The sequence below is a fragment of the Ammospiza caudacuta genome, chromosome 22, assembly GCF_027887145.1.
Source record: "Ammospiza caudacuta isolate bAmmCau1 chromosome 22, bAmmCau1.pri, whole genome shotgun sequence".
Taxonomy (NCBI): Eukaryota; Metazoa; Chordata; class Aves; order Passeriformes; family Passerellidae; genus Ammospiza; species Ammospiza caudacuta.
Genome location: NC_080614.1, coordinates 9,757,891 through 9,781,188, shown reverse-complemented (window position 1 = coordinate 9,781,188; position 23,298 = coordinate 9,757,891). Strand labels below are relative to the sequence as shown.

Below are 23,298 nucleotides of genomic sequence, written 5' to 3'. Positions count from 1 at the left end.
CTGCTCTGGAAAATACACCAGGAGCTCCTGAGCGCAAACCCTGCTCTGGAAAATACACCAGAAACTCCTGAGCGCAAACCCTGCTCTGGAAAATACACCAGAAACTCCTGAGTGCAAACCCTGCTCTGGAAATACACCAGAAACTCCTGAGTGCAAACTCTGAGTGCAAACCCTGCTCTGGAACACACCAGGAGCTCCTGAGAGCAAACCCTGCTCTGGAACACACCAGGAGCTCCTGAGTGCAAACCCTGCTCTGGAAAATACACCAGAAACTCCTGAGTGCAAACCCTGAGTGCAAACCCTGCTCTGGAAAATACACCAGGAGCTCCTGAGCGCAAACCCTGCTCTGGAAAATACACGAGAAACTCCTGAGTGCAAACCCTGCTCTGGAAATACACCAGAAACTCCTGAGTGCAAACCCTGAGTGCAAAGCCTGCTCTGGAACACACCAGGAGCTCCTGAGTGCAAATCCTGCTCTGGAACACACCAGGAGCTCCTGAGTGCAAACTCTGAGTGCAAACCCTGCTCTGGAAATACACCAGGAACTCCTGAGTGCAAACCCTGAGTGCAAACCCTGCTCTGGAAAATACACCAGGAGCTCCTGAGAGCAAACTCTGAGTGCAAACCCTGCTCTGGAAATACACCAGGAACTCCTGAGAGCAAACCCTGCTCTGGAAATACACCAGGAGCTCCTGAGTGCAAACCCTGCTCTGGAACACACCAGAAACTCCTGAGTGCAAACCCTGAGTGCAAACCCTGCTCTGGAACACACCAGGATGGTTTGGGCTATGCTGGAGCTGGAATTTGGAGTTTCTCTCCCATCCCACCCCAAAACAGCTCCTGGCCAGGCCAAGGGGCCGGGCTGGTGATTTTGGGATCAGCAGCAGGGTAAATGCTCAACAGATAAAAATATTCCACATGAGGGCAGAGAGATGGCAGATCAAGGAGCACACACAGCTCAGCAAACCCCAAAATGATATTGGTGAGGAAACAGCAGCTCCTCTGGCAGCTGGGCAAAGATCAACATCAGGGAAAGCACTGAAATCACCCACTCCGCAGCCAAGGTCACTGACAGGATTTATGGATTTATCCCTCAAGAGCCTTTGCTGAACATGAAATGCTGAAATAATTTTTTTTTTTAATCTCTCCCCCCGCCCCTTTGGGCTCCCTCATTTGCTGGAGGCCTTTAAAATTCATTCCTTTTCACAGCTGGTTAAACAATGGAATCTTTTGGCAAACTAAAAGGACAGAATTGATTGCCCTACACAAACTTTTCTGCACGTATAATTGATTTTTAATTCACTGCCTTATTTCCAAAAGGACTCGACAATAAACTCGGTGCTGTATGTGCAGTATTGATCCCTCTCAACAAGGGCTTGGATCAAAGACTGATGCAAGTTAATCACAAACAAAAGATTGTTATCTTTCATCTAGGAACCTGTGTTTAAACCAAATTCCCCTTTCTGGGCTGTACTACACCTTGTATTTCCCAGCTGTACTGCACCTCAGCATTTTGTACACCTGCCAGCTACTCAGTAACTATAATTTTATGCAACCTTTAAATAACAGCTTTTCCCCCCAAGCAGAATAATTTCATCCTTCACTGGTCACTTTTGACTGCGAGGGCTGATGGTTCTTTTCCACTCTGAGTTCTTAGAATGGGACACAGACCAGACCTAAACTAAAATCTGATTTATTCTTAAACTAAAATCTGATTTATTCTTAAAACACAGCTCCTACAAGGCCACAGCAATCTGGGTCTGGTGGTTTGTTATCTCAGTGCTCAGCTAAGTTTCGGTTGTTCCTGATTATCACACTTGCAGACGCGGCTGCATCACTAAATCCCAGCAAATGTTCATTTAGTGGGATTGCACTGTGTATTTTCTGTGCCTAGAACAAGGACCCTGAGCAGTCACTGGTGTCTTCACCTTTCAAGCCCAGCCCAGGAGTCAGCTCAGCTTTTCCAATACCCTTTTGTGATTTCCTTCCACTCCTCCATTCCAGAGGCCCTGTTTCAATCTGGCTCTGAATTTCTGTAGCTGCCACATGAACAGTAAATAAAATCCATGGTGTTTTTGCCCCAGTAAGCAGCTCTGCTTTCAAAGGAGAACATGAGAACAGTGTTTTCACCAGCACACACTCCAAAAAGGGTGGATGAGACCTTTGAGGATGATTCCAGGCAGAGAAGCCAAGCAAATAAGGCTGTGGGTTTTGCATAAGTGATTCCTTGACCTGCCACACTGAATTACAAACACTTGCAAACACATTAGGGAAGGAGTTTGCTGTCTCTTGTCCTTTCTGGCAGAGGCATCTCCACTTGTGCTTTCTGATAAACGAGTTTAAGCTGAAGCCAGGTGTGGATATTTGGAAATTTATGAACTTGTAAATGGACGTACATGGCCAATTAGGATTTAGCAGCAGCCAGGATTAACCAGCCCTGCACATAAACGGAGGAGTTTGTTTGAATGGAGGCTGTTTACCTCAACCACTCGACACCAAGAGCCATGTAAAACATTTAAAGGCAGAATATTCCAGGATAAAAGGGAGGAATCAGGGATGTCAGGGGTGGCACTGCCAGCTCTGCACAGGGGTGCTCATGGTGACAGAACCTTCCTAAGGAACACCTGGCAGCTTCCTCCAGAGAACTTAACGTGGATGGAGCAAAGTGTAGAGCAGAAGGGACTGCCCAGCAAAGAAAGTTCAAGCTCTGCTTCACCCAGGTCTCCTCCAGCTCGGGAAGACACAGCCCCGAGTCCCAAAGGTGCTGCAATTAAACCCCACCAGGTCCTCATAATGCTAATGAGGAGCACAGCTCCATGCAGGACAGCATCCCTGTGCAATAACCTGCAGCAGAGCAGCAGCAAGCCCTGCCTGCAGCAAGCATGCATAAATAAACAGAATTAATAACTACCCAAGTGTGGACGGGTGACTTAATCTGTTTCCATTAGATGCAGCTCAGCCCCAGGCCTTTGTGGTATTTAAAATGTGTTCATCATGTTTAATTAAAAACCTAATAAACTGCAGGTTCCTGCACTTCTCATTCGGATTTCTCTCTCCTGAAAGCCCTATTGATTTCATCAGAACTTCTGATAAAGAGAGAAAAAAGCACATTGTGAATGAAGAGACAGAAGTGTGATTTGGAACTGGGGCTGCGGGGTGTCCTTCCCCCAGCACATGAAGCACTCCAGAACAGAAAATTAGGTTCCCATCAGGTTCCCCAAACCAGAGATGCTCAGTGTACCCTGAATAAATCACACTCTTTGACAGGTTATTGATCCCACACACCCTTTGATAGGTTATTGATCCCACATGGGAGCTCATTCTTGCACTGGAGCAGGCCCAGAGCTGCACTGACACCACTGAGGTACAAAAGCCATTCTGCAGAGAGGATTTTCTCCCAGGATTGTTCACGGTAATTTTTTAAGGACAGTTCCCAGTGGAACCAGAGCAGGGGATGGAATGGGGATGTTCATTTAACCTGATCATGGCCCAGGTTTGGGACCTCAGCTCCACCATCAGGGCAGCAGCAGAGGCACAGCCAGAGCCACCCCAGGCTGCAAACCCCCTCGCACAGCAGGCACAAAGGATGGCAGAGCAGAGCAGCCCCTTCCCATCCCCACTCCATCCCGGGGGGATTCTGGCTGCCTGCTCCCCAACCCCACACACACCTGGCAAACACTGACAAGGGCATTTCCAGAGGAGAGCACGAGGAGCAGGGCAGAGCTCAGTGCTCCGAGAGGAGATTCACACCTGCAGGAGGCACCAACCAGGACAGCTCTGCTCCCCTCCTGCAGCCTGCAGCACTGCAGCACTGCAGGAGCTGCTGCTGGGGCTCTGTGTGCTCAGAACACCCCAGCCAGGCACTGAATGTGGCAATTGCTGCACCCTGCCCACAGGAGGGAATTCTTGAGCACTGCCAGGGACACGGAGCCCATCACAGCTCTGCTGGAAATGGATGCTGTCAGCTGGGGAAGGAGCCCTGGGAACAGGAACCAGCTGCTGGAGCTGCCCTGCAGAGCAGAGCAGAGCAGGAGGTGCCCTGGCCACTCTCAGGCTGTGGGCAGGGCTGGCTCTCACCCTGGGCCTCTGCATTCACACACTGGGACTAAAAACCCTTCAAAAACAGCCCCAGGTTCAGAGCACGAGGGAAACAACAAAGCCCAGCCCTCATCTTTACACAGCCCCCATGTAACTCAATCAGAGGCAAATTTTATCCTCTGTTTAATTCCATCTAAACATCTGCAACCACATCAGCAGCAGGAAAAATACCACAACTCCCATCCTTTGTTCCAGTTAGGTCTGACACTGCCAAGCAGCTCCCACCTCCCAGTTTGGAGCTGCTCTCATGGAAAACAAAGGCTTTGGCTTTGGGCAGCTGGGAGCCCACAAAAAAGTTCTAAATGTGCTGGTATTATTATCATTATTATTATCATTATTATTATTGTTCAGGTTAACTGACCAAAGCTCTGTATCAGCTGTGGGATCTGCTTATTCATCCAAGTGCAAACTTAAATCTCAGTAGTTAAATTAAAATAAACCACATTTGCTGGGCTGCCAGGAGAGATTTATTACAAGTCCAGCCCAAATAAGGACAGGGGTTGGACCTGGGCTTCCATTTCCCCCAGAACTCTCCAGGATTATCCCAGCACATCCCTGGCCCTGAGATGAAGGCACACACAGAGTTAATGCTGCCACCACAGTTTCACTGTTTGGGCCAGATGTGGCTTTGACACCTCAGTATTTTCTGAGCAACATTTCACTGCAGAATTCCTCTGCAGTTCAGCACCCTGTGGGTCAGAGCTCTCAGTTTCCCAGGGCTGCAATAAGGAAACCTCCCCTGCAAGGCTCCAAAATGCTCCAAAATGCTCCCAAAATGCTCCAGAATGCTCCCAAATGCAGCAGAGCTGCTTGGGGCTGGAGCTGCAGGGAGCAGGAGGCTCTGAGGCTGTGCAGGTGGAGCTCTGCTGTCTATAAATAAGAGCACAGTTTGATCTTTGGCTCTGCCCAGCCTGGAGGGCTGCCAAATGTTGCTGGAAACTTGGATGGAGCAGAACAAGAACAAATATGATAAAATGAGCTGGGGCTGACAATGATTTATGGAGTCAGTGATCATTACTCTGTGCTCACAGAGCAATGCTTTACTTTTCAATAAACTTTGTTTTTTTCCATTGGTGAGGCTCAATTCTCTCTCACTTAACGTGGGTGGATCAGCCAGAGCCCTGAGTGCAGCAGCTCCAGCACTCTCAGCTCCCTGCCATCCTCCCTCCATCCTCAGGCAGCACACAGGGTCTCTGTTGGGTGGAACCAGCCCCAAAAGGGGCTCCAGGAAGGTTTGAGTGAGCAGAGAGCAGAGCACACGTCATGCACGGCCAGAACTCCCTGAAAGCCTTGCACAGAACCTACAGCTCAAAACCCCTCTCAAACCACTGCCTGAATAATTGAAGCCACCAAGAGAACATGAGAGTTTCCTCCATTGACCAGTTCTATCTCCTAACACCAATGCCAGCTTTATTAGTAGCTTAACAAGATCATGTTTTTATTTTTGTTTACTCCTTTAAACACTTCACCAATTAACCAACTTAAAAATCAACCCACTCAAGAAAAAAAAAAAACAAACCAAAAAAAACCCCAAAAAACCCCAAAAAAACACCAACCAAACTTTTCTGCTGCCGCTTTTCCATGACTAATTAATTCTGTCATGCACTGCATCAGGTTTTTTCATTTATACCATGCATGTGTATTTTTATTTACACACCCACCCTCTTCCTTCCTATAAAGAAAACCTCTTTAGGAAAAAAACCAAAAACCAACATAAAAAAGCAGGAGCAGCAAGGTGAAGCATCAAGGCTGGAGGAGATAAATCATTTCCTACCACTTCATCCTCAGTCCAACACTTCTCAATCAGCTTTGGCACAGGTTTCTTCACCAGGCGCTGCAGGGCTTTCCCAGCATCGTAGTTGCTCTCATGGAGCTGAAAGAAAGAAGACAAATAGATCACCCAAAGGAATTAGCAGTGATCTGATATTGGAGGGGGAAAACCACTACAGGGAGCCACAAGAGACGTTCTGTGCCTAATTATTGTTCCTGTTGATGTATGAGGTGAGTGTAAACAACCTGAGGGGAAACTGAGGCTTCAGAGGGGAAGCAGCAGCACCAACCCAAGCAGGGATCCCCTCCCTCCTACACCTGCCCCAGGTAATGTTCAACCAAAGCCTCACTGCTCCCTCCCCGTCACAGGGCTCAGTGTGATGTCAGCCATGACAAAATACAAATTAATACAAAACGGGTTATGTTCTCCACTTTATTGTTCTTCGCTTGACACAACTTGGCTCCATCTCCTGTGGTCAGCAGGAGAAAAAAATAAAAAAAAATTAAAAAACCAACTGAAAAGAAAATAGTTCTAAGGCTCCCATGGTATGCAATGCCTACTTACGGGCATGAAAATAAGATGTTGCCTTTTCTGCTGGGTACACATTAATTTTCCTCCCTGTTTGCACTCCAGCACTGGGAACCAATCCATCTCAAAGAAAAAAGCTCTGTTTGTTTTGCCAGCTCACCTTGCAAACGCCTCTTTTCTGTGCATGCCACTGCCCAGAGGATTTTTCACTCGGGAGATGTGACGGGGCTGAGGAGAATGGGGCTCTGTTTCCCTCCCCTCCCTGCTCCCTCCCAGGCAGCAGCAATGCCAGAGCTCTCTGTGACTCGGAGGGCATCTCTGCTCTGCCTCAAGGACAGCACGTGCTTCTCCCTGGCAGCCCAGTGCCCAAGCAGCTCAGTCTGCAAGGAAAACAAACCAGACGGGCCCAGAAAGAACAGCCTGGGCTCACAGGCAGCTGCTCCAGAAAAAGAGGAGTTTACAGGCCAGCCACAGATTATATGGGGTGAACTTCTGAGCAAGTAATTCATTAATAACAACCCCAAACCCCACCAGCACAGACCTGACAGAGGAGCCATGGGGCACAGGAGACCCCTGTGAAAACATGATACAAGCTTAGGGGCTCCTGAAAAATGTTAATTTTAGCAGGTGGGAGTGGAAAAAAATGTTTTATAAATGCCAGGAGTAGAATAATGCAGCAGAAAGGAAAAATATTTTCTCAAAGTGCTGGAGTTAAATTTACATGTTCCAGTCTGGCTCCTTCTCTGCTTTCTACTTTCAGCCACTGCTGAGCACTTTATTGGCAAGATCCAGAGGATAAATAACAGCTAATGATGACTGCCTCTGGTTTCATTAACTCCTGCTTGAACTTCTCCAGGTGTTTCTATAAACACTGCATCACTGTCCAGCCAGCCAGAGAATCTCCATTTTCAGCATTAACTCTGCATCCAGATTTGGCACCACAGTGAGATTTGATCTGTGAACAACTGCAACAAAGGGAGCCACCACAAATGTACCTTGAAACAGAAAATACAGCAAATTCTGCACCACAGGGCAGGATTAAAGCACAATTCTGGATGTGCACGTGCCCAAAAGGCTCCTTTACACTGCTTTACAGACAGCCAGGGCCCAGGGAAGGGATTTCACATCAAGGCTGCACAATCCCACAAGGTTCCAGCTCCCACTGCAGCTCTGAGCAGAGCTGCCATTGCTGTCTGGGTGATGCTGCAAATAAATTCTCCTTTGGCATGGCTCAGCTGTGAGGCACCTCCAGTCTGTAATGAACCCATGAATTACATCTTGCAGCTCTGACATCTCTGGGCTTGCTCATCAAAATATTGTTCTTCAATTGTAATTTATAACTTAATTTAAATGTCCCTTTCCCGTGACCTTTTTAGAGCAGAGTGCCATTGCATGTGGCAGCTCCTGCTCCAGCAAGGCTTCCTCTGGCAATTACAGCCATTCTGCTGTGCCTTGGAGAGCCCAGCTCGGGCAGGCTGCAGGCAGGGCTCAGCATTAAATAACTGCACTCCTTTAGGAGCACTGAGATCCCAGAGCCTCCTTCTCCAAGGAAGAATTGCTGCAATCTCATGGGAGTGCTCCTGAGCTGCTCCAGAACCAGAGCCCAGCCTGGGCTGGGCTGGGCCTCGGAGCAGAGGGGATTGTTCAGCCAAGCCCACCCCGATGGGGCTGCAGCACATCCAGCCCTGAATCCCAGAGCTCCCAGCTCCACACTGCCTCTCCCATGGGAGAAGGAAAAAAGGAAAATGAGGAGCAGGATGGGGATCGGTGCCACGAGCAGCTCCATCTTTGGGTGTGAAAACTCCAACCCAACACCTGATTTAACACAAAATGCAATTCAGGCCCCTTCTTTCAGTAGCAGAGCTGACAAATAGTGAGCTGTGGATGTTCTGTACAGCTATGGACATCTTGCCCTAGAGTGAAAACAGAATATGCTCCTTTTAACTGTTACCATTTCTAAAGCCCAGCAAGACAGGAGCCCCAAGTGCCCTTTAGGGTATAATTTGGGTGTCAGACAAAATCAAACCAAAAAATCCAACTTCCATATCTTTCCCCCAGCTCTAATCAATTTCAGGCACCTAAAGAGCTGCTGCTGAAGATTAAAATCCTGATGTTTGTGATGCAGCCACTTTGTCGTGCCAGACAGCCCAAATGCAGCTGCAGAACAGCTGTGGGGCAGGGCCAGGGCAAGAAATGCCCATTACCTGCAAAACTCACACAGAGCATGGGCAAGAAATGCCAGTGACCTGCAAAACTCACACAGCCAGGGCAAGAAATGCCAACCACCTGCAAAACTCAGCACGGCACTTTAAAACACCTTCCAAAACCAGCAGGATTTTGCATATTCCCCCAGAACGTTATCAGCAATGACAGCAGTGGGGCTTGGCCCTTTCTGACCTGCCTGTAAGAGTGAGGATGAGGAGGAATGGAAGCTCCAGAGGCAGAAGTGTCTCCTGCACTGGGACAGGCCTGGGCAGGGAGCCTGGCCCTGCCTGTGTGAACCAGGAGAGCAGCTGCTCATTAACATCACCCACCAGCAAAACCAGTCACAAGCAGAAATGCTAACATGTATTTAAATAATTTTTTTTTATGCTTTCAACCTTGTCTGTAGTTAATGAACAAGAAAATCTGGTCTAAGGGCAAGTTAAAACAGGGAGTAATTTGTCTGGGTGACATCTTAGTTAGGAGTGAATTTCCTTGCAGTGAGATTAGCCTGTCATGTTTGTCACTCATAATGACACGTTCCCATGCAGCAGAGCCATGAGAAGGCACAACAACACTATTAGTAAAGAGAGATTTACACAATATTAGCATATCATTGTTTGGGCTCTCCTCCATGTGGCACTACATGAGCTTAATGGTGCTATTTTCTCATCTGCTGGGGACAAACAGGAGTGGCTGGCTGAGATTTCCCCAGCAGAAACACGAAGCAGACCCCAGAGACTGTGGGTGCCACGGTGAGTCTGCAGCCTGCCTGCCCCAGCTTTGCTGTTCCACAGAGCCCAGGCAAGGCTGACCTCTGGGAATGGACTGTTCCTCTGCAGCCCTGCCAAACCCCAGCACAAGGCAGGGAACGAATCCCTGCCTGGCCTGGGAGCAGCCCTGCAGAGCCCCCGAGCAGCAGGCACAGGTCAGAAGGATCAGAGAGCTCATGAGCGCCTGCCTTTGCACTGCTGCGCACACAGAAAGGATCTGAAACCACATCTGCTGCTAAATCAGAGTCTGGAGGCAAACAGGAGGGAAGGAACCACTCCCGAACCTCCCCAGCTCTCCCTGCCCAGCACTGCCAGGTCTGTGCTCAATATTCACCTTGTTCCCTCTGCATTCCCACACTGGCACCGCTCCCCCAGGGCAGGAGGAGCTTCTGGGATCATTTCCTCACCACCGTTATGGGAAAGGCTTGCAGGAGCTGCTGTGTGCTCCTCAGCCCTCCCAGTCCCACAGGGGCACCATCAGGAGGGCAGCAAACCCCAAATGAAAACTCAATTCCCTCCTAAGGGTTACAGAGACAAACGTGGCAGCAACAAACACAGGACAGGAGCTGGAGTTCACCTGGAATGCTGATGAACAACCCTTGCAGGGAGCTGAGACATAAATACATGTGTGTGATGTCTGTGTTGCATTGTGCCTTCCATGATCTCCATTTCTATCTGGCACAATTAACAATAAATCATTCTGGGGGCTCACAGCACCTGTTATTACATAAATAAAACAGCAGCAAAGGAGCTTGTCAAGACTGATTTATGTGAAGTGCTGCCCTGAAGTTTATTGGATTTCCATAATAAGAAATCATAGTACACCATTTTCTTTTACATTCATCTTCTGGGTTGCATATGGTAATTTCTAAACAAAGACACAACTTAGTGCAGGTTAAGAGGCTCACAAATCATTTATCGGATAAATCTGATCTCTTTTAAATTGGTGCTGAACTGAGAGACAAAAGAGGCACCATTTTGTCAGGACAACAGGTGAGCTATCTAAACTGTTTAAAGCCAAAAAAACAGGGTCTCAGAAATAAGTCAAAGTTTCTTAAAATATCCCTAACAGAACTATTATTTATAAGGAAACTCTTTTCTAGAAAAACCCACAGTGGACAAGGAAAGCATTTCCTAAAATAGACATGCACTAGAAGCACAAAGAGAAAAGAACCAGAAGAACAAAACCAAAATATTTTGGGACTAATCTAATTTCAGAAGCAAGAACTCCACAAGTGCAACTGCAGATCCTGGGGCTGCCAAGCCATTAAAGGGAGTAATTAAAGTAGATAGAGAAGCAGTGAAGTTAAATGAATTTTCTGCATTAGGCTATTATTATAGATAAGGGCAAAGAAATTCCAATTGCAAAAGCTCCTTAATGATTATTGACCTTAACAGAAGTTTGAGTCTCTGAGAAGGAAGTCAGGGAAGAGCTCAGCCCAGAGCAGAGGGCTGAGGCACTCAGGGAAAGGAACTCAGGAGCAGAATGCAGGAATTTCAACTGCAGCTAAACCCAGACCAGACCCAAGAGCCAGCTCAGGGGCAGCTGGGCCAGTCCCAGTCCCAGCTGGTGCCCTGAGCTGAGCAGCCTCCCAAAAACACTCCCTGGGGTCACCCTCGAGGCACCAGCCATGAGCTCATCACCGAAATCCTGCAGCTCAGAGCTCTGAGAACCACCTGGTGTTTGAGAGAGGTTCCCACCAAGAAATGGGACCCCAAAAGCTGGATGCTGTCCCAGGAGGAGCAGAGGGCTGTGTCCCCAGGTCACTCACCGTGTTCAGGGTGGCGTCCCACCAAGAAATGTGACCCCAAAAGCTGGATGCTGTCCCAGGAGGGGCAGAGGGCTGTGTCCCCAGGTCACTCACCGTGTTCAGGGCGTTCAGGGTGGTGTCGTCCCGCGAGGCAGCCACGCATCCGTCCTCTGTGGAGCCCCCGTCACACATCCCTGCAAAGGCTGCCATGCTCCTGCAAAGCCAGGGACAGGGGACACTGCTCAGCTGGGCTGGGGCACCACAGGGCCCCACACACACAGGGGGTTCACATCCCAAACCCTGGATTGTGAGGTGCGCAGTGCCCCACACACACACCGGGCTCACACCCCAAATCCTGCATTTTGGGGTGCACACACACTGAGCTCACACCTTTAATTGTGGATTGTGAGGTGCGCAGTGCCCCACACACACACCGGGCTCACACCCCAAATCCTGCATTTTGGGGTGCACACACACTGGGCTCACACCTTTAATGTTGGATTGTGAGGTGCGCAGTGCCCCACACACACACTGGGCTCACACCCCAAATCCTGGATTTCAGGGCCTTGCCACACTGTGCATCAAATTAGGCATCACAGAGCTGCAAAGCTGAGTCACCCCAGCACACAGAGCAAATCCAGCATTACAATCCAATCTCATTTGCTTTCATCAGCCACAAGTCTGCACTGCCAAAGCAGCAGAGCCTGAGCAGGATTACAGAAGCTGAAACCTGCAGCCAGAACAGTCTCAGCAGACAGCAAACTTTGTGCTGTCATCTTGGTTTTAATGTCAGAAAACTGACTGAAACTGCACATTCCCCAGCCTCTGAATCCCTGCAAGCTACAAGTAATTTCCAGAGACTCTGAATTTCTGTGAAGCCCACCAGGGCTTTGCTGGGCCCACCAGGGAAGAGCAGCTCCTCCTTGTACCCATCCCAGCCCACCCTGCTGCCCTTGCACTGCATCCCCAGAGCCACAGAGCATGGGGGTGCCACAGACATCTTTTATGGAAAACCCTTTCCTTAGGATTTTTCCTCCTGAGAAGCTGGGAGGCCTCAGGAACAAAATGTGAACAATGGTTATCTGCTGCTGTGGGATGCAGCAGGTGCATCTGGGATTGGTCTCACGTGGTTGTTTCTAATTAATGGCCAATCACAGCAGAGCTGGCTTGGACTCTCTGTCTGAGACAGAAGCTTTTGTTATCGTTCTTTCCTATTCTATTCTTAGCTAGCCTTCTGATGAAACCTTTTCTTCTATTCTTTTAGTATAGTTTTAATGTAATATATATCATAAAATAATAAATCAGCCTTCTGAAACACGGAGTCAGATCCTCGTCTCCTCTCCGATCCAAGAACCCCGTGGACACTGTCACAGGGGGTGCTGTGCTGGCCCAAAGCTGAGATTTCTCAGCCCAACGCAAGGTCCCAGCCGACGCCCCTGGCACCCACAAACATCCCCGAGGGAAGGAGGGGCTGCAGGCAGGCCCAGAGCACAGCAGGGAGGTGCAGGACTCACCTGGCTGCCCTGAGGTACATCAGCAGGTCGCAGTCGTTGACTCCGGGCATCCACACCAGCTCCTCGTGCTGGGTCACCGTGTCCCCGTCCGGGGATGGGAACGGCTGCAGCTCGGGGAGCTTGGCCTGCAAACGGGGCACACGCATGGCACACGCATGGCACACGCATGGCACACGCATGGCACACGCATGGCACACGCATGGCACACGCATGGCACACACATGGCACACACATGGCACACGCATGGCACACACATGGCACACACATGGCACTGGGCTGCAAACGGGGCACACACACACACACACACACAGAGGGCACACACACACACACACACACACACACACACACAGAGGGCACACACACACACACAGAGGGCACACACACACACACACAGAGGGCACACACACACACACACACACACACAGGGCACACACACACACACACACACACACACACAGAGGGCACACACACACACACACACAGAGGGCACACACACACACACAGAGGGCACACACACACACACACACAGAGGGCACACACACACACACACAGAGGGCACACACACACACACACACACACACACACACACACACACACAGAGGGCACACACACACACACACACAGAGGGCACACACACACACACACACAGAGGGCACACACACACACACACAGAGGGCACACACACACACACACACACACACACACACACACACACACACAGAGGGCACACACACACACACACACACACGGCAGCTGCTCCTGGCTCAGGAGCACTCCCAGTCTCAGCCCCTGGAATTCTCTGCCCTGGTGGCAGCTGGCAGGGGAAGCAGCTGCTGAAGGATTTGTTCCACGTTTCAGAACTCGGAGGATGCTGAGGCATCGAGCCCACGCCATCCCCTCCAGCCAGCACTCCTGCCTCCCAGGGGCAGTGGCTTTCCTGATGGCAATTTGGGCCAACCCCACGTCAGCCCCCTGCCAGGGGAGCCCTTCTGTGCACAGCAGCAGCAGAGATGGAAGGGAAGCGCTCTGCACCGCACGGCCCCTGCTTTGGAGCTGCAGAGCTGCTGGACAACTCCCCTCAGCCGCAGCAGCTGCACTGTCACAGGGATGCTGATCCAGCTGCTCCTGCCTGCCTCAAACCCTCCAGAACACACATGGAGGGAGGCAGCCACCAGATGGGTCCCATTTTACACCGGCAAGAAACCCCACAGATCTGACACCGAGTTCAAAATGAAATGCTCAGTAAATCACTGGGACTCTGAAGGGAAACAAAGACATTTCCTGAAAGGGAGATAGCTCAGCAAAACGAACACTGCCTCTAAATAAGTATTACACTCTATCCAGAGACCCAATTAGCATCTTTAGTCATCTCCTGCTCCGAGATGAGATAGCTGAGAGCCTCTTCAGAAACAGCTTTTAAGCCCTATAATTACCTCCTGTGCTCACAACGCTAAACGTATTTGAGAGGCAACATTTATACATAACCAGTAATTACAAGTCACAGGTTCACATGTCTTTCATGTTCTGCTCTTTAATCTGTACTTTATTTTACTTCTTGCCTGGGAAAATGGGGATGTCATTGAAGTTCTCTCCTGGCTGGGGCTGAGGCAGCCCTGGGGTTTCTGTCAGAGGCTCTGCAGCAGGCAGGGGCTGCCCCAGCCCAGGCTCAGCCTCCTGTGCCCTGGAATGTGCTCAGTTATCCCCCAGAGCAGCCTCCTCCTCCTCACAGCCCCACCGAGGCTGCAGGAGATCCCCAAGATAACCAAGCTGTCACCTGCAGCCACCCTGTCCCCAGCCCAGAGCACCGAGTGCCACCCCCAGGGCTGGGCACCCCAAACCTCCCTGGCTGTCCCCTGGGCACCCCAAACCTCCCTTGCTGTCATCTGGAGCCGGAAATTGTCCCAGGAGCACCCCAAAGCTCCCTGGCTGTCCTAGGGACACCCCAAAGCTCCTTTGCTGTCATCTGGAGACAGAAATTGTCCCAGGAGCACCCCAAAGCTCCCTGGCTGTCCTAGGGACACTCCAAACCTCCCTGGCTGTCCTAGGGACACCCCAAAGCTCCCTGGCTGTCCTAGGGACACCCCAAAGCTCCCTGGCTGTCCTAGGGACACCCCAAAGCTCCCTGGGTGCCCCAGGAGCACACCCAGAGCAAGCAGGTGAGTTCTCAGAGCCCTGCAATCCCACAGACCATCAGTCTCCTCTGCTGTGGGCACAGTGCTGTGGGGATCAGAGCACTGAGGATGCCCCACCTCTGACCCTGTCCTGGGCACGGCTGGGGCACCGTGGGAGCTCCAGAGCCTGCTGGAGCTCAGGCTCTGCATTCTGCTGCTCTGAGGGGTGTCAGTGATGATTTGTCAGAACCAAGGGTGAGGGAGGGACAATGGAAGTCTCAAGCAAGAATGAACAGGATTCTAAATCCATGGACCTTCTTCCTGCTTTTTCCTCCCCATCCACAAATGCACGTGGTAATTACACCCCAGAGCAGGGTGACTAATGCCTGCCAAAATATGGGATGACAATTTGAGATGAAAGTTGTTTTGAAGGTATCATTTACAGTGCTCTTGTTATGACTACTGAAAAGAACACTACAGGTTTAATTGCCAAGGACTTTTTTCCTCTGAAGGCAAAACATCCTCAAGAATGTGACATCAGGTTCCATAAATATTTACTTTCACTAGTTATTAAACAGGATTTTTAAGAGGGTCTGAATGAATATTCATCACTTGGATGCAAAACTCCAGCACTTGGACACTGCAAAGTCAATTCTCAGGAAAAGGAGAGGCCCCAGCTGCCAGGGACAGAGCTGGCCCTATGAACAGAGCAAGCTGGGTGTTAATACTCTTTAAGAACAGATTATTTCCAATGCTCATGAAGGATTTCTCTCAAATTAGAATTAACATACCAGGAACATCCAGAGTCTTAACCTTATTCTGCTTCCCAGAGTGTGAACTCACTCAGCAGCTCCCTCAATTTCTGTTCTAACAATCCCAATGACTTAAAGCACTTCTTTAACTTCCAGCAGTTACTCACATACCCGCAATCCTACTCAGGAATTAACCCAACAGCACTGGAAATCTGTTTTTCTGCTACAGAAAACCATGAACATATCAACATCTGACACAGAAAAATCTCAGTCACTGAGCTGAGGAGGGCTGGAGAACTGAAGTGAGTCACCTAAAGATGATCTAAAATCCCTCCCATGTCTGAGCACAGCAATTTCAAACAACTGCACACAGCCAGAGGCCAGAGCATCCCTGGGTGTTGAACACAAACCAAGCCCTTACCTGGTGGCTGGGTCCCACTCTGATTTCACCTTGGGTACTGTTCAGCCTCCTAAGGTGCAAAGGAAAAACAGCAATGAGAAAGAATTGCAATCAATGAAATTCAGGGTGATGCTCTCTTTTGTCACTGCATTTCTGATGCAAACAGAGCAGGAGCAGAAATTAAACACCATTGAGAGAACAGGAGGGGATGTGCTCAGGTGTGCTGAGCAACCTGGCCAGGTTACCCTTCCACCTGAGGGACAGTGCCACCTTCCAGGAAACAAGCCCACCCCAAAAATGAGCCAAAAGCCCCCAGAAAACCACCAGAACATGTCAACATGTCTTCCCCCAATGCAGATTTCTGCAAGACAACCTGACACTGTTTTCTTGTTTTCAGGCTATGCAAGGAAATGACTGAAGTAGGAAATCAATTTTCTATTTACAAAGTCATACATTAAATACCAGGTTACTACAAGGTGTCAGAAGGGGAAGCTGACAACAGAAAATGCTGATGCTCTTGGTTCCCTCCCAGAATTCATTTTGGGGCCATGCTCATCCCTGCTCTCGGTGTTCCTGGGCAGGGTTTGTGCCCACCCTGAGCCCTGGGCTGGTTTCAGCTCAGTCAGGAGGAACCAAACATCCCCCAGATCCCAATTTCTTCAGCTGCACCACACTCAATATGACAAACAGACCTTTAAGAACCGAGGCTGGGCCATCCTGTAACTGCAAAGTTCAAGTTTGGGATGGGACTTGTGCCCCCAGCTCCCTCTGTGGGACCCGGTGGGGCTCTCCAGCCACCCCTCATGAAGCACAGAAATATTTCTGCGTGTCCTTCCACCACCAATCCCATTTCCAGGGAGCGTCCCCAGCTCGAGGGGCTCCCCCCCTGCCCAGGAGGTGAGGGCTGGGCTCAGCTGCCCCATTCCCCCTGGATTTCAGCAGGGCACAGAGCCCCAGGCTGCCCAGGGACACGGCAGCTGCTCTGTGCTTCCTGCTGCCCCCGCAGCCCCAGCCATGGCTTTCAAACGGAGAGGGAAATTCTTGCTATGGAAACTAAAATGCAGCGCAGATTTGGAGCTACATCATATTGGTGAGGGCAATTACAATGAGAATGGAACGGCACCCTTGTTTATTCCGTGGGAAAGGGAAAAAAGGAGCCAACGCTGGATATGAAATGTGACACAAAAGAAACTGCTGTAACAAAGCAGTATCCATAGCAACAACAACTTAATATTTCAGTCCTCCTCAGCTGCAGTGGATTAAATATAATGACAAGATGTTCCCTTTGAAAAGTAACCTGTTGCCATGGCAACGTTGTGTTCTGCAAAGTAAACAGGGGCTGGTCAGAAAGGAGCCGGGAGCCAGAGCTGGAATATCACAGAGGAGGAGGGGAGCAGGGCAGGCAGCGAGGCTGGTGCCCAGGGCAGTGCCCAGAGCCCAGCAGGGCAGGGCCCAGAGCCCAGCAGGGCAGGGCCCAGAGCCCAGCAGGGCAGGGAGCCCCTTGTCCCATTGTCCTGCCCTCCTGAAGCACCAGGGCAGCCTGGAGGGCACTGAGGGCAGGTCAGGGTGGGCACAGCTCTGCTCTCCCACCCTGGGAAAAAGAGAGGGAGGAAGCTGGCACAGCAGTTCTGCACAATTCCCAGCACAGAAACGAGCTTCACCCTCAGTTTGCCACCTGCCTGGTGTCTCCATCTCTCACCACTCACCCAAGGCTGGCACAGCAGTTCTGCACAATTCCCAGCACAGAAATGAGCTAGCTTCATTCTCTGTTTGTCACCTGCCCTCCTGTCCCCACCACTCACCAGTCACCCAAGGCTGGCACAGCAGAGCCTGCACAATTTCAATACACAACCCAGCTTCACCCTCCATTTGTCACTGCCTTGTCCCCACCACTGAGCAGTTACACCAAGGCTGGCACAGCAGTTCTGCACAATTCCCAACACACAAACCAGCTTCATTCTCTGTCACCTGCCTTGTCCCCACCACTGAGCAGCTCCCCAAGGCTGGCACAGCTGGCAGCCCCGTCCATGGACACAGTGCCACCAAGGACAGGGACAAGGCCACCACGGGTGCCCCAAGCACAGCAGGACAGCTCTGGGGAGCAGCTGAGCTCAGGACTCTGCTCCAGAGGGCCCAGAGCCGGGCAGGAGGCAGGGCTGGCAGCTCTCAGCAGGGCTCTCCCCAGGCTGGGGCCGTGGCAAAGGGCCTGGGGCTGTGGGCACTGCCCTGCAGTGCCAGGATCACCTCCAAGGTGGGATCTCAGCAGTGCTGCTGCTTTCACCCTTCCCTTTCCCCTGCCAGGGCTCAGCAGCAGAGCTGCCTGCAGGAAATGCACATTTTCCCCCTGTGCAGCTGCCTGGGTTTATCTGTGCTGCTGTGGCCACCCTGCCCTGGGCTCTCTGCCATCCTCTGCAAGCATCCAGGAACAGCCCCAGCCCCAGAGATATCTGAGTGCTGCCATTCAGTTAAAAACAAGCCAACCAAAGCCCAAAGCCAAACCAGAACCCCACATCACACACAGGACAGCATTCTGTGCCACCCACAGAACCACCCCGGGCATCCCTCCCTGGCTCTGCACACCGAGCTGATCCCAAATTAAATTACAGGGATGCTCCAACAGAAGAAGGCTTTTAAACCAACCACAAACCTCCTCTCAAACACTGAGGAGGTGCCCAAAGCAGCTGGAAAAGGTCATTATTTCTATACAGGCAAAATTAAAAGAGGAAAGGCACATCCTAAGGCCAGGATAGCGAGGGATTTGGGCTGTATTTTTGTTTTTATTAGGCAATAACAAACTGCACCACTGAGATTTGGGGCTCTGTATGAGGCCTGGTACCAACACCAACACTGCACTGAATAAAGCGGGCCCATGTCAGATCCACGTGTTATAAATAATTATAAACTGCAGTCCCACACTGGGCACTGGCTAACCAGCCATTGTTAATGGCCAGACATCAGTTACATCCACTGACAGTGGGACACAGCAAAGCAACTCCTAAATACTTGTGATTTCTGCAAAATTAATAGAAACTCCCAAGAAAAGGCTTTTTTAAAAACAATCCTTTAATTCAAATAGTCCAATACCCAGGATGAAAGACCCTGGCTCTTCAGAGGCAGCTCTAAAAACATCTGGCAAGGATCTTAGAGGGACAAAACAGGGGAGAACAAAATGACTCCACTCCAAGTTCAGCAGATTAAAAACCAGTTTATCAGGGCTGAGAGGGACTGGCACTGCAGCCAAGAGCATCTGTTTATGGTCACTGTTGGGAGGCAGGAAACTGAGCCAAGGGGATCTGGAATTTTAACCCAAAATTATCTTATGTCATGTTCAAACACTGCACACTCCAAAATGCAACAGGGACAAACACGTTCAGGCTGCTCAACCTTTAACCAAAAACCCCCACAACTGCCTCAAACCTGAGGTAAATAAGAGAAACAAGAGAAACAAGTCCCTGAATTCACCTGTGTCCTAAACCTTCATCTTTAAAGCAAGATTTTAAATTTCTTTTTACAGAAACAGTATCCTAATGCTCAGAAAATATCCTCGCCCTTTATGCTTAAACTTCATTTCAAACCTGTTGTAACCGCGTGTTGCAATAATTTAAAAAAAGAAAAAAAAAAAAAAAAAAAAAAGAAGAAGAAGCAGTTTTGTGTTCTGGGTGAAAAACCCAAGCTGCATTTGAGCAGTGAGCTTCCAAGGGCAGTTGTGGGTGCCTGCTCTGCTGCCCCAGAGCAGGAATGCGTCCCTGCAGAGCAGCCCCAGCCTGCAGCAGGGACTGAGGCTGCCCTGCACCCTGGGCTGCCTGCAGCAGGAAGCACTGCTCAGACAGACACACAGCAAAGGCTTTTTCAACAGCAACTTGTTCTTTCCCCATGTTTATAGAGGAGGAGGAAGGAAAACAAAGCCCACAGGGAGCCCTCAGCGCCGTCCCCTACCCAGAGCTGGATGAAGGTGACAGAAATTCAGCCCAAGGAAGGAAATGTTCTCCTCACACAGGAATTACCTGGAGGGGGATGTTTGCCTGGCAGGTGCCATGGGCACCTCTGACTCCTGCTCACCCCCAGATAAGGCAAACACCTTTTTGCATTCTGATCACAAGGCGAAATAAATGAATTACTGGGAGCCACTGCACAATGCAAAGGTTTGTATCTGCTCACATTGATTTAACAGAACCAGAGTGTTGTTTAGCAGCAGCACTGGGGAGTGATGTGTAAATGAGCTCAGCATGGACTGGTGCTGCTGAAGTTTGTCCTGTACAGTTCCTGAAATGGCCAGGCAGTGCCTTTGCGCTCCCCACATTGCCGAATATTCACTGCTGAAGCAGCCTGAGCTCCCCAGCAGCAGCACAGCCCAGCTCCTGTGCCAAAGGCCACTGGGACCTTTCCCATGAAGCTCCATCAGACCAGGGCAGTGCTGAAGGGCTCTGAACCTGCCTGAGAACACAGACCTGCAGCTCCCTGGGCAGCACACAGGCACAGGCAGAGCTCCCAGGTGTCACAGGTGATAAGCATGACGAATGGGAGGCATGAGAGGAGCTGGGAGGTATCCCTAGCTCCACCATGCACCTGGAAACAAGCTCTAATTAAAACAAATTACATCCTAAAGAATTGGAAGGAAGGGGAAAGAGGTAATCTTGCTGATTTATGCCTGGAAAAAAAGCTGAAATGAAGGCAGAACAAAGGGAAGAGACTACTCTTCATCCAAAGGACAATACTGAAGCACTTGCCATGATATACCAGCAATTTCTAACAGCTGTTTGGAGTGGCACTAACTCACCAGACCACCCAGCAGCAGTGCCTGAGCTGGGAGCACCTGCTGGGCCTGCAGGCAGGGCAGAGCTGTGCCCGGGGCAGCTCAGACCCTCTGCAGATCCTGCACCCCCAGCCTGGCCCCCTGCCACCCAGGGCTGCGGCTCTGGGGGTGTCCCTGCCTGGGGGAGCAGGACACCGGGTTCCTGTTGGGTTTTGGTGTTTGGTTTTATTTTTAAACCCAACTCACACAAACCTGAGCAGCTGCTTGCTGATGACCTGGCTGCCCAAGCCCTTCTCTTCTGTCCAGAAGGGAACAATTAAAACCAGCGCTAAGGACACAAGCTGCCACCTCCCTGTATTCCTGCAGAGCACTGCTGGACGCCTGCACACACTCAGGGAGCTCCTTTATTAGGAATAAGAATGTGTCCAAAGCTCAGGCCCGTGGAGACTCCTCTCTGAACCATGAGGAGATCCTAACCCTAACCCACGAGGAGATCCTAACCCACGAGGAGATCCTAACCCTAACCCATGAGGAGATCCTAACCCTAACCCACGAGGAGATCCTAACCCACGAGGAGATCCTAACCCTAACCCATGAGGAGATCCTAACCCTAACCCACGAGGAGATCCTAACCCACGAGGAGATCCTAACCCTAACCCACGAGGAGATCCTAACCCACGAGGAGATCCTAACCCTAACCCATGAGGAGATCCTAACCCTAACCCACGAGGAGATCCTAACCCACGAGGAGATCCTAACCCTAACCCATGAGGAGATCCTAACCCTAACCCACGAGGAGATCCTAACCCACGAGGAGATCCTAACCCTAACCCACGAGGAGATCCTAACCCCAACCCACGAGGAGATGCTGCCAGGCTGAGCTCTGTCACCATTAGCAGAACTTTGCTCAGCCAATGGTCAAAGTGATCCACATGAAATAGGTGTTCTTGTTTTTTTTTTATGCTCTGCAGGTATGAAAGGAGATGGTTACAGGAATGACACTTGGGGCAGGACACAGATGTGGACGTGGCACTGACATGGGCAGGATTCTGCAGGTTTATCCATCACTCATTCCTCAGCTTCTGACAAGAATCACAGACTGGGTTGGATTGGAAGGGACCTCAAAGCCCACCCAGTGCCACCCCTGCCATGGCAGGGACACCTCCCACTGTCCCAGGCTGGCCTTGGGCACTGCCAGGGATCCACAGCTGCTCTGGGCACCAGTGCCAGGCCTGCCCACCCTGCCAGGGGAGAATTTCTCCTTCTCTTCTCATCCCAGTCTCTGCTCTGTTAGTCTGAAGCTGCTCCCCTTGTGTGTGCCCAGGTGAGCAGCCCCTGCCAGCCCCAGCCCTGCCACGTGAGTGACAATGTGTGCTTTGTCACTAAGGGCCAGCCCCTGCTCCAGGGGTCACTGTGAGCAGCACTCACAGTCCTGTCCCCTCCCCACCCAAAGCTGCCCGGCTGCAGAACAAGTGAGTGAGGCCAGCTCTGCAGGACAGGGCAGGACAGGCACAGGGACAGCTCCCGGCAATGAGAGCACACACACAGGTGTGACCCAGGCACAGCCCCAGGTCCCCTCACCCCCATTTCCATCCATCAGTGACACCGCTGGCTGTCCCACAGGGACCAGAGCCTGCCCTTCACCCCATCAGCCTGACCCTGTGCCTGCTGAGCCTTGTGATGCTGCACAGCTGCCCTGCACAGCTGCTGTCCTGCCCAGGGCAGCGATGCTGCCCTGCACAGCTGTCCCTGCACAGAGCAGTGATGCTGTCCTGCACAGCTGCTGTCCTGCACAGCTGTCCTGAGCTGCTGCCCTGCACAGCTGCTGTCCTGCCCAGGGCAGTGATGCTGCCCCAGCACAGCTGCCCTGCACAGCTGTCCCTGCACAGAGCAGTGATGCTGTCCTGCACAGCTGCTGTCCTGCACAGCTGTCCTGAGCTGCTGCCCTGCACAGCTGCTGTCCTGCACAGGGGCAGTGCTGCCCTCCTGCACAGCTGCTCTGCACAGCTGCTGCCGTTCAGCTGCACCAGTGCCACCTGCACGGGCAGGACAGGCCAGCACAGCCACAGCAGCTCCTGCTCCTGTCTCTCACCTGCTCAGTGCCAGGCTCGGTGCCCGCCATCAGCAGGTACCACCCATCCAGGAGCCCCACGCTGTCACAGCATCCCTGAGCTGCAGGGCGCCGCATGCCCACGGCCGCATGCCCACGGGCGCCCTGCAGCCCCCAGCCCCCCGGTGCCCGCTGCCGTGCTGGCAGCGCTGTCAGGAGCCCCGGGCGATGCCCGGGCTGCCGCCGCCTACCTGCAGGGCCCGAGGGGATCGTCCATGGCTGTGCCAGGCGCCCGGGGCCGGGCACGATCGCCGAGGCCGCCGCTCCGGGCCCGAGCTGCGCCTTTTGCCCTCTCGCAGCTCAAAATGGAGGCACATGCGGGCTGCCCGAGCCGCCGAGCCTGCACTGAGCTTGTGCTGTGACCTAAGCCCGCACGCAGAACGCACAAACTTCGCCCTCGGACCGGCGGCACTGAGCATGTGCTGTGACCCTCCCTCCTTCCTCCTCCTCCTCCTCCCTCCGGAACGGCTCCGCACGCCGCCGCTGCTCCGGCCGCGAATACGGCGGGGCCGTAAATACAGCGGGGATCCGCGGG

At 51.5% G+C, this 23,298-nt stretch overlaps 1 protein-coding gene across 1 annotated transcript in view; it reads right to left on the bottom strand.

Annotated features, from left to right (window-relative positions):
• Nucleotides 1–23,298, bottom strand: part of RERE (arginine-glutamic acid dipeptide repeats) — a 109,759-nt gene that overhangs the window by 50,393 nt on the left and 36,068 nt on the right. The window contains exons 6-9 of the mRNA XM_058818554.1: nt 15,922–15,970; nt 12,638–12,762; nt 11,238–11,337; nt 5,873–5,971 (exon numbers count right to left, since the gene is read on the bottom strand). Of these exons, the coding sequence (XP_058674537.1) occupies nt 5,873–5,971; nt 11,238–11,337; nt 12,638–12,762; nt 15,922–15,970 (373 nt within the window). The remainder of the gene's footprint in view (nt 1–5,872; nt 5,972–11,237; nt 11,338–12,637; nt 12,763–15,921; nt 15,971–23,298) is intronic.